The sequence below is a fragment of the Buteo buteo genome, chromosome 16 (assembly GCF_964188355.1).
Source record: "Buteo buteo chromosome 16, bButBut1.hap1.1, whole genome shotgun sequence".
Lineage (NCBI taxonomy): Eukaryota > Metazoa > Chordata > Aves > Accipitriformes > Accipitridae > Buteo > Buteo buteo.
The window spans coordinates 29,544,018-29,556,801 of NC_134186.1; the positions used below are offsets into that span (position 1 = coordinate 29,544,018).

Sequence of the window (12,784 nt, forward strand, 5' to 3'; positions counted from 1 at the left end):
TGCTGTGACGGAGGTCAGGACGCCTGGTCCAGCACCGGGCACCTCTGACGCAGGCCAACGCGGGCGACCTTGGTATCATTCAGCCAGCGGCATCCTGAGCTGGTCTTTCCCCCAGGTGGTCCCAGTTCCGCAGGTAGCCCTGGGACAGATGGAGGCGGATGAAGCCCCAGCGTAAGAAGGACAGGGACCTGTTGGAGCAGGTCTAGAGGAGGGCCACGAAGATGATCAGGGGGCTGGAGAACCTCCCCTATGAGGACAGGCTGAGAGAGTTGGGGTTTTTTAGCCTGGAGAAGAGAAGGCTATGGGGAGACCTTCCAGTTCTTAAAGGGGGCCTACAGGAAAGATGGGGAGGGATTCTTTATCAGGGACTGTAGTGATAGGATGAGGGGTAATGGTTTTAAGCTGAAAGAAGGTAAATTTAGATTAGATGTAAGGAAGAAGTTCTTCGCTGTGAGGGTGGTGAGGCGCTGGAACAGGTTGCCCAGAAAAGTTGTGGATGCCCCATCCCTGGCAGTGCTCAAGGCCAGGTTGGACGGGGCTTTGAGCAACCTGGTCTGGTGGAAGGTGTCCCTGCCCATGGCAGGGGGGTTGGTACTAGGTGATGTTGAAGGTCCTTTCCAACCCAAACCATTCTGTGATCTGTGATTCTAAGCTGGACCCCAGCAGCACAGCTCCTCCAGCTGACCCCAGCCCAGGGGCAGGGGATGCAGGCAGGGGGTTGCAGGCAGCAGCTCGGCTCAGCCGTGGCGGAGGACGTGGGCTTCCACCCTCCCTGCCCAGAGCCCCGGGGCAGGCAGACAGAGATGCTTTGTGTTGAGCTAACAGGAGCCGGCATCTGTAATGGATAAAGCTGGGGAGGGGTAACCACGTTTGCTTGTTGGATGTAGGTGTAAGATTAAGGAAATTTACCCTGGTGTCGCTACCAAGCCCCTGGTGCTGGCATTTGGTGGAGCCCCTTGTGCAAACCCCTGTGTCTGTGGCAGGGTTACGGCCAGCCACAGCCCAGGCAGGTGACAAAGCTGGGGGTCCGCTGTCACCCATGGGTGGGCACCCCAAGGTAGCCCGGGGTGCTCAGGACAGCGGCGAGGGGCCACCAGCTGTCCCCAGTCCCCTCCAAGGGCTGCACACCCTTGGGCAGCAGCTGCAAGAGGGGCACGAGGCTGCAACCACCAGGATCAAACCCTCCGGCAAGGGTCTGGGGGACACCAAGGGACCCCAAAGGACCGGTGCTCCTGTGCCAGCCCCACATCTCCACGCCACCTCCACCCTGACAAAGCCCTGCAGATAGAAACTCTGCTTTTCACAGCAGGGCAAGGATGGTCCTGAGCAGCCCCAGGACCCTTCGTACTGCAGCTGCCCTGGGGCTGGGGAAAATGTCATCCCCTGCGGCAGCGGTGGCTACCCCGGCCAGCTAGAGCCAACTGGAAAATAAGTGCTTTTATCTAATGGTGCGCGATTTACACTGCGGTTCCTCAGCCGCAGCGGTGTTGTCGGCTTGCGTGGTGGTCAGATGGGGGGGCAAATGCCCAGAAATGGCCTCAGGTAGCCCCATGTCACCCTGACCAGTCCCCACCTGTCCCCCAGTGCCTCCCCCTCGGGACACAGAGTAAGTGGAGGGTGCTTCTCTCCCAGCCCCAGCCTGCCACAAGCATCCCTGTGTCCCAGCTGTGACGTTTGACCCCAGTGAAGATGGAGAGTCCTCAGCTTGACATTCCCCCCCTCCCCGTCTCCCTTAAGGACATTGTGATAACCACCCCCGGAGCTGTTTGCCTTTCTTATCGGGGACGCCAACCAAACAAGCGTGGCTGGGATATAAGGAACCGGACTGCGGCTTGGTGGCACACTCAGAATCTCCTCGCCTCGGTCACTGACTTAGCAGGCACCATGAAGCTGCTCCTGCTTCTCGGCTTAGTGGCCCTGGCCCAGTGCCTTGCCTTCAGGTGAGTACTGGGATGTTGGGGTGCCCACACGGCCACCGCGGTCCCGAGGACCCCCAGGACCCATGCTCGTGGGGAGGCAAGCGGGGTGACTGCCCAGCTCCCAGCACGCAGCAGGGATGGAGGGACAACCTGCGCCCACCCGCCCCCCGCCAGCCATCGCCATGGCTGAGCCTCCCCGCAGCGAGGACGGACCCCGGGTCCCACGCCAGGGGCTGCGGGATGAGGCACAGGGCAAGCACACGGCGGGGGTACCCGCAGCCCCCCGCCGAGGCATGTCCCTGCCCGGCTCCTGGTGACGGATCGGCTCCCCTCTCCCCTGCACCCCAGGGTCCCTCTGAGGAGGGGGAAGTCCCTGCGGCAGGTCCTGAAGGAGCATGGCTTGCTGGAACGCTACCTGAAGCAGCACCCCGACAACCTGGCCTCCAAGTACTACCAAGCCGGCGTCTCTGCCGAGCCCCTGCAGAACTACATGGATGTGAGAATGGCGGGGCAGAGGGGCTGGCACCAGCGGGACGCCCCACAGGGCTGCTGGCCCCTTACCCGTCCTCCTAGCTCCTTACCTGACCCGCTGGCCCCTTACCTGTCCTGCTAGCCCCTTACGCATTCCCCTAACCTATTACCCATCCCGCTAGCCCCTTACCCATCCCACTAGTTCCTTACCTGTCCCTCTAACCCTTTACCAATTCCCCTAACCCATTACCCATCTCACTAGCCCCACCCATCCTGCTAACCCCTTACCCATTCCCCTAACCTGTTAACTCATCCCACTAGCCACTTACCCATCCTGCTAGCCCCTTACCCATTCCCCTAAACTGTTTACTCATCCCACTAGCCCCTTCCCCATTCCACTAGCCCCCTACCCAGTCCCTTAACCCGTTACCCATCCCGCCAGCCCCTTACCCGTTCCCCTAACCCGTTACCCATCCCACTAGCCCCTTCCCCATCCCACTAATCCCTTCCCCATCCCGGTTTGACAGAACGAGTACTTCGGCACCATCTCCATCGGTACCCCGCCCCAGGAGTTCACCGTTATCTTTGACACCGGCTCCTCCAACCTGTGGGTGCCCTCGGTGTACTGCTCCAGCCTGGCTTGCAGTAGGTGTCCGCCAGCCCCGCAGTCACCGGGCAAGGGCTGAAGGCAGGGGAAACCCCGGGCTTGGCGAGCCCCGCTGCCTTGCCTGGCTCCGGGAGCCCCTGGGTGGGCTGGGAGCTGAGGACGGCTCTGCCCTGTCTCTCCTAAGGGACGTCGGGCGATGGGGGAGGCACTGGAGAGTCATCCTCAGTCCTCAAGGGCAGGACAGACTGTGACCGTCTCCCTCCTATACTTGCAGGCAACCACAACCGTTTCAACCCAGCGGACTCCTCCACCTTCGTCAGCACCAACGAGAGCGTCTCCATCGCCTACGGCACTGGCAGCATGACCGGCGTTCTGGGCTACGACACCGTCACCGTAAGGCGGGATGCACCGGCTCCCCCATCCCACTGGAGAGGGGACACAGGGGCAGCGCCTGCCCCAACCAAGCCCCTCTCCCCATCTTCCCGACCAGGTTGCAGCCATCGATGTCCTCAACCAGATCTTTGGGCTGGCTGAGACCGAGCCCGGCGATTTCTTCTACTACAGCCCCTTCGACGGCATCCTGGGGCTGGCTTTCCCGAGCATCTCCTCCTCCGGAGCCACCCCTGTCTTTGACAACATGATGTCGGAAGGTCTCGTAGCCAAGGACCTCTTCTCCGTCTACCTGAGCAGGTAAGCCCTGGCTGGAGCTGCCCAGCCCTTGCCGAGGATTTTCTCCCATTTCCCTCCCACCGGGGCTGGCTCCGGCACTGTTCCCCGGTGGCGTGAGACCCGGTGGCTCCTGGGGGACGTGGCTCACCGCTGTGCCGGCATCGGCACCAGCACCAGCAGAGGAGGACGGCAGCAAAGCCCCCCCTCGGCGATGGCACTGCCAGCGGAGTGGTGGTGGCGGGGTGGGACCCCCACCTGATGGCTCCCCTCCTTGCAGGGACGGGAGTAAAGGCAGCTTCGTCCTCTTCGGCGGCATCGACCCATCCTACACCACCAACGGCATCACCTGGATCCCTCTCTCTGCTGAAACCTACTGGCAGATCTCCATGGACAGGTAGTCCCGGTGCAGCCCCTAGGCTGCGTGGCTCCCCTTGTTCCCCAGCCAGTGTTTTGGGGGGGGGGTGCGGCCCCTCACCTGGCACCCAGGAGGCTCACCCCATGCCCCTCTCCCCAGCGTCTCCATCGGCGGGGAGACCGTTGCCTGCTCCTACGGCTGCCAGGCCATCGTGGACACAGGCACCTCGCTGCTGGCCGTGCCCAACAGTGCCCTCAGCAACCTCGTGAACGCCCTCGGTGCCAGCTCCAACGGCGCGGTGAGCCCTTAGGGGAGGACGCAGAGCTTTGGGGACCTTTGGAGCTCTGCGGGGTGCCCAGCTGGACCCTGGGGTGCTCCATGGTGCACTGGTCCCCATTGCTTTCCGGGGCACGTGGTCCCTCCTGGGGTGGCCGCTGACCCCCACCTTCCATTGTGTCCCCCCCAACCCAGATCAGCTGCAGTGCTGTCAACACGCTGCCCGACGTCGTCTTCCAAATCAACGGCAATGCCTTCTCCGTGCCCCCCAGTGCCTATGTGATAGAGGTGAGCATCCTGCCGGGGAGGGGACTGGCAGGGGGGTGCTCGGATGGGGGGATCTGGCAGCTGGTAACCACCATTCACCATGTTCTCTGCTGCAGATGGACGGGTACTGCGCCCTCGCCTTCCAAGGCATGAACATCCCCACCGAGTCGGGCGAGCTCTGGATCCTGGGGGATGTCTTCATCCGCGAGTACTACGTCATCTTCAACAGAGCCAACAACATGGTGGGGCTGTCCCCGCTGCCCTGAGCGTGCCTCCGTGCTGGGGACGGGAACAGGCAGCACACCCCGCTGCCCTGGCATCCCCAACTTGGTGGCTGGCAGGGCTGACCCCTACCCAGCCCTCCCGTCCCCTCCTGCAACAGCCATCGAGCGCAATAAAACTGTAGAGAAGCATCCCTGTGCCGTGTCTCTCTGGGAAGGGCTAGCTCGGCCACCCCGGTGCTGCTGCCACGTCCCCGGGCATGGACACCAGTGGGTGGGCAGACGGGGTGGCACCCGCTGCCCGCATCCTGATGATGCCCTCGGTCCCGCAAACACCCCAGGCGCCTGTGCGGATCTGGGGCTGGAGGTGCCCACGGCCACCAAGAGCTCCACGCTGCTGGGGGCAGAGCCGTGCCGCCAACCGGGCACCCGGGCAGGCTTTTTTGGGCAGCTGGTGCTCCTCATCCGCAGCTGGGGCATGTCTCCACGCAGCCCGGGGTAAAGGTGGGTGGCCCAGGGCCACTGCTTTCTGTCCCCAAGATATCATGGGGCATTGCTATGGGGTGGCTGGGGCTGGCGGTGGCCGGGTGGGATGGGGAAGGTGTGGGGGACCACAAGGGACCAGGATGGGAGCATGGCTGTGGCTCTGCCCCTGCCAGCATCTGATGCCCACTTTTGGAGGCTGGGGGATGGTGCCTGCCACGACACTGGGTCCCATCCTGGTGCTGGAGATGCTTTGTGCCACTAATCACCACCTCTCCTTGCTGGACACCGCCTGGATAAGTCCCCATGACGCTGCCAGGAGCCCCGGACCTGTCTTTTCACCATCTCCCTGGGCAGAGCCCTTTTGCAGGGGCAGCACCAGCCTCAGCACCTCGCAAACATTTCCCAGGACTGGGCACTTTTTGCTCAGGTCAAGCCCCTGGAAAAAAATCTCAACCGGGAGCCGTCAAAATCTAGCACCAGCTCCCCAAAAACCCCTCTCCCCCTGCTCAGCTCTGCTCCCTCAGGGTCAGACTGCAGAGGCCCCGGCCGCAACGAAGTCCCCAAACCCCGCTCACGGCGGGGGGGCCAAACACCTCCGGCACTGCCCTCGTCGTCCTCGGGGGCCGCTCACCCCAAAGCCCCCAACCGAGGGAAAGCTCCGTGGCTGGGTTCGGCGTGCCGGCGGGTGCAAGCAGGAGTAGGGGGACGGGGTATAAATACCAGGGTGACTTTATTGGTGGCAGGGAGGGCAGCTCGCCCCCTCCCCACGCCAGGAGCCGGGGGCAGCACCCACCCCGGGGGTGCATGCTGTGGTTGGGGGCTGGCTCAGGGCACCCCAGCCCAGCCAGGAGCGTCTCCCAGCCCCTCATCCTGTGCCCAGAGAGTTGGGGGGGCACGGGGATGGTGGTGGTGTGGGGGGGTCCTGCCCCACAGTTCTGCTTCAGTGGGACGGCGAGGGGCTGGGGACCCCGGCACCCCAAGGCAGTGCCCGTGCCCCCGTGGGAGCGGGGATGCACCCGTGGGAGAGGGGATGCTGTTGCCCACCCTGTCTGCTGGGCACCCCCTCCCCAGCCACCCACCACCCCGGGGGCCTGACGGGCCAGACCTGCTGGTCCTGCAGACCCCCTCCTCCTCTCCTTCTTCATCCTCCTCCTCCTCCTCTTCATCCTGGGAGCCACGTGCCCGCCGGGGCTCTACCCGCTGGCCGGTGGCACGGCAGAGGGGTCCGCGTCCCCAGGGGGTCCCTGACCCTCGGGGCTAGAGCTGGGGCTGCCTGTAGGAGCTGGGGGGGCTGCGGCCTCAGAGGGGGTGTCGGGGGGCACAGCAGCTGTCGGTGGGTGCCCGGGGGGGCTCAGCGTGGTCGGAGGGGGGTCCCCAGCTCCCGCGTTCCCCGGAGAGGGGCCGAGGGGGGCCGTGTTGGGGAGCAGGAGCTGGGCCAGGCGGTGGCGGGGGGGCTGGGTTGGTGGGGGGGGGCTGGGGCGCGGGGTGCCAGTGGGTGAGTCCTTGTGGATTGGGGACAGGGACGGGGATGGGGGGCTGCGCTGCAGCGGGAGCCGGACATCTGTGGCTAACGGAAAGATGCTTTTGGTTAGCACCCACCTCTCCCCCCGGGGACCCCCCCAAGCCTGCGCCGGGGGCACCCAACCGCCCCGGGGTGCCGCAGCACGGCCGTGTTCCGCAGGGCAGGGGGGGTCCCAAGCCAGACCCCGCCACCGGCATCCCGGAGCTCGGGCATCCCCCGTTACCTTGGCAGGGTGGGCAACAGGCAGCGGGCATCACGGCGGGCTCTGCGCAGGAGCGGGGGCACAACCTCTTCTCGCAGCTCACCTCCCCGAGCTGGCAGCGAGGGGCGAAGGTGGGGGTGAGCCATCCCTGCCATTCCCCCCCCCCCTCTCTCCGGTCCCCCTCTGCCACGGGAACCGGCATCCCGCTCACCTGGCAGGTACAGCGGGTGCAGGGTTGTCCCTCGGGGGTGAAGGTCTGCCCGTTCCCCACCTTCCTACCCTGGTAGTTGCAGTCTGGGGGGAGCGAGGCAGCGCTCAGCGCGTGGTGGGGGGCTCGCCGGGCTGGGGGGGGGGACGGGGACGGGGTCCCCTGCTCTCCCCCTCCCCAGCTTTCCCGGTTCCTACCGTTACAGACGGGGCAACACTCGCCCTCGGGGTGGAAGGGGTAGGTGCAGAAGATGGCACAGTCCACGGGCGAGCAGGCCACCGAGCCCAGCTGCGAGAGACGGGAGAGACGCGCGAGGACCGGGCGTTAGCGCCCGCCGGGGTGGGCTGGGGAAAAAAAGGGGCAGCCCCGCAAACGCCCGGGAGCTTTTTCCTGCAATGGAGGAAAAAACTGGGGCTCAGCCCACGGGGCAGGAGCCGAAAACATCTCGCGGTCCCCGGTGCGGCCCTCACCAGGCAGATGCAGCTGAGACAGGGATCCAGGACGGAGGGGAAGGTCTCGTTGTTGTAGAAGATCCTTCCCATGTAGGTGCAGCCTGCGGGGAGAAGAGGGGCACTTGTGATCCCCAGGTGGCTCGGGGACCCCCGGGACACCTCTCTGCTTAAGCCCAGGCTTGCTGGGTCTGGTCCTGCCCAGGACCACGAGCAGGGGACGCAGAGGGGACGCGGTGGAGCCAGCACCCCTCCAACAAGCACCCGCAGCCCCCGTCACCTGCCGAGCAGTCGGGGCAGCACTGCCCGGGGATGCGGATGGGGTAAGGACACGTCTCCACGCAGTCCGTCCGCTTGCAGCTCACCGAGCCGTCTGCCTGCAGGGGAGAAGCACTTGACAGAGACCTCAGGCTGCCCAAAACCGCAGGGGTTTTAAAGCCCACGAAGCCAGGGAGCTGCTGGGGACCGCGGCCACGAGCAGCCCGGCATCCAGAGGGAAGGAGGGGGACAGGAGCCGTGCGCCGGGGCAGGGGCAGGTAGGAGGAGTGAAGCAGAGCAGGTTCTCATTCACCTGGCAGATGCATAACTCACAGGGATCGCCCGGAGACCAGATCTGTCCGATGGGAAACTCCACCCCGTTGTCATCCACGAAGCAACCTTGGGGGGACGGACACGGGGGGGGGACACAGGCACCCCCAGCCCTTCACCCTCCTGATGCACGCTCAGGCACGTACGTGCGCTGCTGGACACGTGTGCAGTCCCCATCCTGTACCCACTCCCCACCTCCAAACCCCATGGCCGTGCAGCCCCCCCCAGTGCCCTGCCAGTCCCTCTGCCACCCCCACGTCCAGCTCCCCCAGTTCCCCTCGCCCTCCCTGTCCCCAGATATCCCCTACATCCCACCCTCCCTGTCCCCAGGTATTCCCAACCTCCCACCTTCCCCATCCCCAAGCATCCCCCACATCCCACCCTACCCAGCCGCAGATGTCCCCTGCATCCCTCTCTCCCTGCCCCCAGCTGTCCCCCCCCCCCCAAATCCCACCCTGCCCGTCCCCAGGTGCCCCCCAACACGGGCTCACCGGCGGGGGCCGGGGGGTCCCGGCAGGTGAAGCAGCACTGCCCGGGGCCCAGGTGCCGCTGGTGCTGCGGGCAGTCCAGGACGGGGCAGGGGGCAAAGGAGCACTCCACCTCGCCGCCCTGGGGACAAGGGGACACGTCACCCGCTGACCCCACAGCCTGGCCCAGCCCCGTGCCCACCCGTCCTGCCTCAGCCCCCCAGCAAAGGCTGGATTCTGCCCCCTCCCTCCCAGCAGGATGGTGTGGGGAAGCCCTGGAGCATCCCTGGGGACCCCCAACCCCGGGGACCCCCCGGCCCTCCCGGGACGTACCCGACAGACGCAGGTGGTGCAGTCGTCCCCGTCCAGGCTGAACCGGGCGCCGTGTGCGTACGTGCGACCCCGAAAACTGCACTTTGCTGGGGGAGGAGAGAGGCAGCGGAGCCGGGGCTGGGGTCAGGGAGGAAAGCACGGCTTCTGCCGAACCCCCGCTCCTAACCCCCATCCCCAGCAGACCCCTGGGCTCCCCCCCAACCCCACACACCCCACGGGCTGGGGATCCTGGGGGACCGACCTGGCTGGCAGGAGCAGCAGTCGGCCGGTGAGGCACTGGGGCAAGAACCCGGGGGGCACTCGGGGGAGATGCAGGAGACGTTACCAGCCTGCCGAGGAGAGCGCGGGGCTGTCACGGGGTACCCGAGGGGCGACGTACCCCTTCCCCGCCGCGGGGGAACGATGCCGGGGCATCATCCGCCCCAGCGCATCCCGCTCCATCGCCCCGGAGGCGCACGGCTGAGCGGGGATGCGGGGGGATGCTCCCATCCCCATCCCGCTCCGGGATGGCACGGGCTCACCAGGCAGACGCAGACGGTGCAGTTCCCATCAGATGGGGAGAAGACGTCGCCCTCGGCCCGGGACACCCCATCGTGCAGGCAGCCTGCAAGGCAGGAGGGTTAGGGTGGGCTACCCTGGGCAGCAGGGCTGGGGGGGACACACCAAGGGCTCACCTGAGCAGCTGGGGCAGCAGCCCCCGGCCGGGGTGGGCAGCGGGTGGGAGCAGGTCACGGGGCAGCTCACGGCCTCGCAGAGCACCCGTCCTCCCTACAAGGGCACACGTCGGCTCAGCCCAACGTCAGGCTGGTGCGGCAGGGAGAGGCACGGCGGAGGACGGGGTGCTCACCTGGCAAGCGCAGCTCCGGCACCCCGGCTCTATCCAGCGAGCGCCGGGCTCCCGGGGAGCCCCCCGGTACCAACAGCGAGGGGCGGATGGGGTGGAGGTACCGGGGGCTGCCACGGCGCGCGGGGATGGCTCGGTGGCCGGGGATGCCGGGGCGGGAGAGGAGGGAGGGAGTTGGGTACCGGGTGCTGCGGCAGGGAGGTAGGGCGAGGGGGAGCCCCTGGGGGCCAGGAGGGGTCCCCCAGAACCGGGAGGGAGCAGGACGAGGGTGGGCGGATGCTGCAGGGACTGCAGGATGGGCGATGGGGCCAGGATGGATTTGGGGTAGCCTAGGAAGGAAGGAAGGAAGGAAGGAAGAGACGTCACTTGGGGCAGGCAGGGAGCTGGGGGTATCCCGCTCGGCTCCCCTTCCTTAGCCCGGAGAAGGAGCCGGATACCTTCGCAGGAGACCCTGTCGCCGCTGAGCCGGTACCCGGGGCGGCAGGAGCAGAGGTAGCTGCCCGGCGTGTTGTGGCAAGCGTGCTGGCAGGCTCGGCGCTCTCCCGGCCGCCGGCATTCGTTGACATCTGGGGGACGAGGGGACTTGTCGGGGTCTGGCCAGGAGGTGCTACACCCTGGGAAATGGCTCAGGAGGGAGCCTGGAGCACCGAGCTGTCCCCTCCAACGCGGCCCATGCAACGATAAGGACAAGGCGGCAGCACCGTGACAATGGGCTCAACGGCCACCTCCGTCCCCTGGGCTTGGTGGCGTGGGGAGGGAAGAGGGGACCGGCACGCGGTGCTCACCCACGCAGGAGTGCCGGTTCCCGTGGAGGTGGTAGCCGGGCCGGCAGGAGCAGCGGTAGCTGCCGATGCTGTTCTTGCAGCGGTGCTGGCACGGCGTGGCCAGGCACTCGTCTGTATCTGGGGGGGCCAAAGGCTGAGGGTCAGCAGCCCCGGCTGGCCCCCGCTTGCTCCCTGCCCAGTCCCCTGGCCCCCGCGTACCCTGGCAGCTGTGGCGGTCGGCGGAGAGCTGCATGCCGGGGCCGCATTCGCAGACGAAGCCGCCCTCGGTGTTGACGCAGAGACCCTCGCAGGCAGCGCTCAGGCACTCGTCGATGTCTGGGGATGAAAGAAGAGAGCTGGAGATGGGGGGCTGCCACCGCCGCCGGGACCCCCCCGTCCCACCGCGACCTCCCCGTCCCGGCTCACCGGTGCAGCGGACGCCGTTGGCCGTCTCCACCATGGAGAAGCCGAGCGGGCAGACGCGGGCCACCTCCTGGCACCCGCCGTGGTTACAGGAGAGGTCGCAGCCGTACTCCCCGCACGTCCCCGGTGGCTCTGAAACACGGACAGGGGGTCCACGGGGCACCGATGCCACCTCCCGCCCCAGCCCTGCGCTGTGGTACCCGCTCCCCGGATCCCCCGGGACATGCGCCCTACCCTGGCAGCATCCCTACCCCTGCCAGGGATGGGGACTGTGCTGGGGGATGCTGCAAGGAGAGGTGACGAGGAGCAACGTGCCCTGCCGGGAAAGCCCGGGGGTCCCGGCTTTCGGCACGACCGCCAGCAGGAGCGGGTGGGTACCTGGGCAGGTGATGCCCTGCTCTCCATCGGGGCACGAGCAGAGGTTGGGAGCGACGCACAAGCCGCTGCCGCAGCCGAAGGAGCAGAGCGCTGCAGGGAGCGGGGACGGGAGACTGTTAGGAGGGCAGGGACCCCCACCCGCTCCCCGTGCCCCCCGAGCCCGTACTCACGCAGGGTGCACTGCCCGCTGCCCGGAGACAGCATCCACCCGGGACAACATCCGCTGCCGAAGCCTGAGAAGCAGACGTGGGGCCCGACGCGGCGCCTGCGTGACCGACGAGAAGCTGAGACCACCCTACCCCGAGCCCCCAGGACGGAGAGCAAAGGTCCCGGGGGAGCTCCTCCAGCCGGCGGGGAATCCTCCGCCCCGGGAACGCGAGGAGAAGGGGGATAACGCAGGAGCGGTCGCGACGTGCCCGCGGCCATCCCATCCCGGGTGGCGGAGCACGGCACGGAGGGGGAGGCAGGAATGGGGCGCACCGGGGTGGCGGTGTGACCCCAAAGCAAGGTGGGACGGAAGGAGAGGACCGTGCCCCGTCCAGTGCGAACAGCCCGGCGTGCGGTGACAGGGGAGGAACGTCCCCCCGTAGGACACGGGGCGCAGGATACGGATGCGGGGAGCAGGACCCCCTGTGAGGGTCACGCTCCCCTCGTCCCGGCCACCCCCGGGCAGAGGGAGGGACCAGCCCCCCCGGCTGGGATGGGAGGCACGGCCAGAACCCCGAAGACAAGCCGAGGGGACGGATGGCCGGAGCTCGGCGCGGCACGCTGCCGTCCCCAGGTGTAGCTGGGAGAAGAAGGAAAAAAAAAAAAAAAAAAAAAAATAAAGGAGGGGGGGAACCCGGCTACCTCTCCACGGCAAAGCTGACCGGCTTCTTCCTCCCGGGGTACACCCTGCCTTGGCCGCCCGGGAAGAACAGGGACACACAGGCAGCCTGGAAGAAGAGCTTGACCAACATGACAGGCGGCTCCAGCCGACGGCACGCTTCCCGACGCCTGCCTTTCCTGCCTCGCCTTCCTGCCTGCCTCGGCGGCACGGGCGCCTACCGCATGCTGGCCCTTGGCCCTGCTCCTCCTCCCGCCCGCCGGGCCGGGAACAATGCGGGGGGTGGAGGGAGGCGAGAGCGGGGAACGCTGCGGGGGGAAAAAGCCATCGGCACCCGACTCTCCACCCACCCACCCAAGCCGCCATGGAGGGACGAACCGGCCCAGGGATGCTCGCCGCGAGGCCGGCTGGCTTCGCCGGGGCGAGCGGTGGCGTGCCGGTGGCGAGCGTGGCGGCTCTAGGATGGGGAAAGGGGGGGTGGGGGGAGCGGGGGTCCCCGACGCGGCGGG

The 12,784-nt window shown here is 67.0% G+C and overlaps 2 protein-coding genes across 4 annotated transcripts; one reads left to right on the forward strand and one right to left on the reverse strand.

The window, feature by feature from the left end:
* Window positions 1-1,845: 1,845 nt before the first annotated feature.
* Window positions 1,846-4,870, forward strand: PGA5 (pepsinogen A5). Its single transcript, XM_075048435.1, has 9 exons — window positions 1,846-1,940; window positions 2,268-2,415; window positions 2,918-3,035; window positions 3,272-3,390; window positions 3,488-3,687; window positions 3,944-4,060; window positions 4,181-4,319; window positions 4,493-4,585; window positions 4,681-4,870. Exons 1-9 carry the CDS (start codon window positions 1,885-1,887, stop codon window positions 4,828-4,830), a joined length of 1,140 nt encoding a protein of 379 aa, XP_074904536.1. The 5' UTR covers window positions 1,846-1,884; the 3' UTR covers window positions 4,831-4,870.
* Window positions 4,871-5,997: 1,127 nt separating this feature from the next.
* On the reverse strand, window positions 5,998-12,530 carry VWCE (von Willebrand factor C and EGF domains). 3 transcript variants are annotated; one of them, XM_075048411.1, is made up of 20 exons: window positions 12,299-12,530; window positions 11,620-11,714; window positions 11,450-11,539; window positions 11,075-11,203; window positions 10,868-10,984; window positions 10,670-10,786; window positions 10,322-10,450; window positions 9,888-10,213; window positions 9,715-9,808; window positions 9,562-9,644; window positions 9,282-9,369; window positions 9,041-9,126; window positions 8,732-8,849; window positions 8,224-8,309; window positions 7,933-8,029; window positions 7,674-7,756; window positions 7,401-7,491; window positions 7,207-7,289; window positions 7,017-7,107; window positions 5,998-6,832 (listed from the first exon to the last, which is right to left on the reverse strand). In XM_075048411.1, the coding sequence occupies exons 1-20, from the start codon at window positions 12,406-12,408 to the stop codon at window positions 6,465-6,467; spliced, it is 2,481 nt and encodes an 826-aa protein (XP_074904512.1). In that variant the 5' UTR covers window positions 12,409-12,530; the 3' UTR covers window positions 5,998-6,464. The 3 variants fall into 3 exon arrangements, 2 of the variants coding, with proteins under 2 accessions (XP_074904512.1, XP_074904511.1); XM_075048410.1 differs by having other exon boundaries at window positions 5,998-6,838; XR_012653221.1 differs by lacking the exon at window positions 5,998-6,832 and having other exon boundaries at window positions 7,052-7,107; window positions 7,401-7,593; window positions 8,244-8,309.
* Window positions 12,531-12,784: the final 254 nt, after the last annotated feature.

Bases quoted from the DNA above. Each gene is read 5' to 3' on its own strand.
- PGA5 (XM_075048435.1), top strand. From the start codon at position 1,885: ATGAAGCTGCTCCTGCTTCTCGGCTTAGTGGCCCTGGCCCAGTGCCTT. The intron at 3,391-3,487 runs GTAAGGCGGGAT...CTTCCCGACCAG, and splicing joins TGGGCTACGACACCGTCACC to GTTGCAGCCATCGATGTCCT. The intron at 4,061-4,180 runs GTAGTCCCGGTG...CCCTCTCCCCAG, and splicing joins TGGCAGATCTCCATGGACAG to CGTCTCCATCGGCGGGGAGA.
- VWCE (XM_075048410.1), bottom strand. From the start codon at position 12,408: ATGTTGGTCAAGCTCTTCTTCCAGGCTGCCTGTGTGTCCCTGTTCTTC. The intron at 8,850-9,040 runs GTACGTCCCGGG...CCTTGTCCCCAG, and splicing joins GCACCACCTGCGTCTGTCGG to GGCGGCGAGGTGGAGTGCTC. The intron at 8,310-8,731 runs GTGAGCCCGTGT...CGTCCCCCCAAG, and splicing joins GGACCCCCCGGCCCCCGCCG to GTTGCTTCGTGGATGACAAC.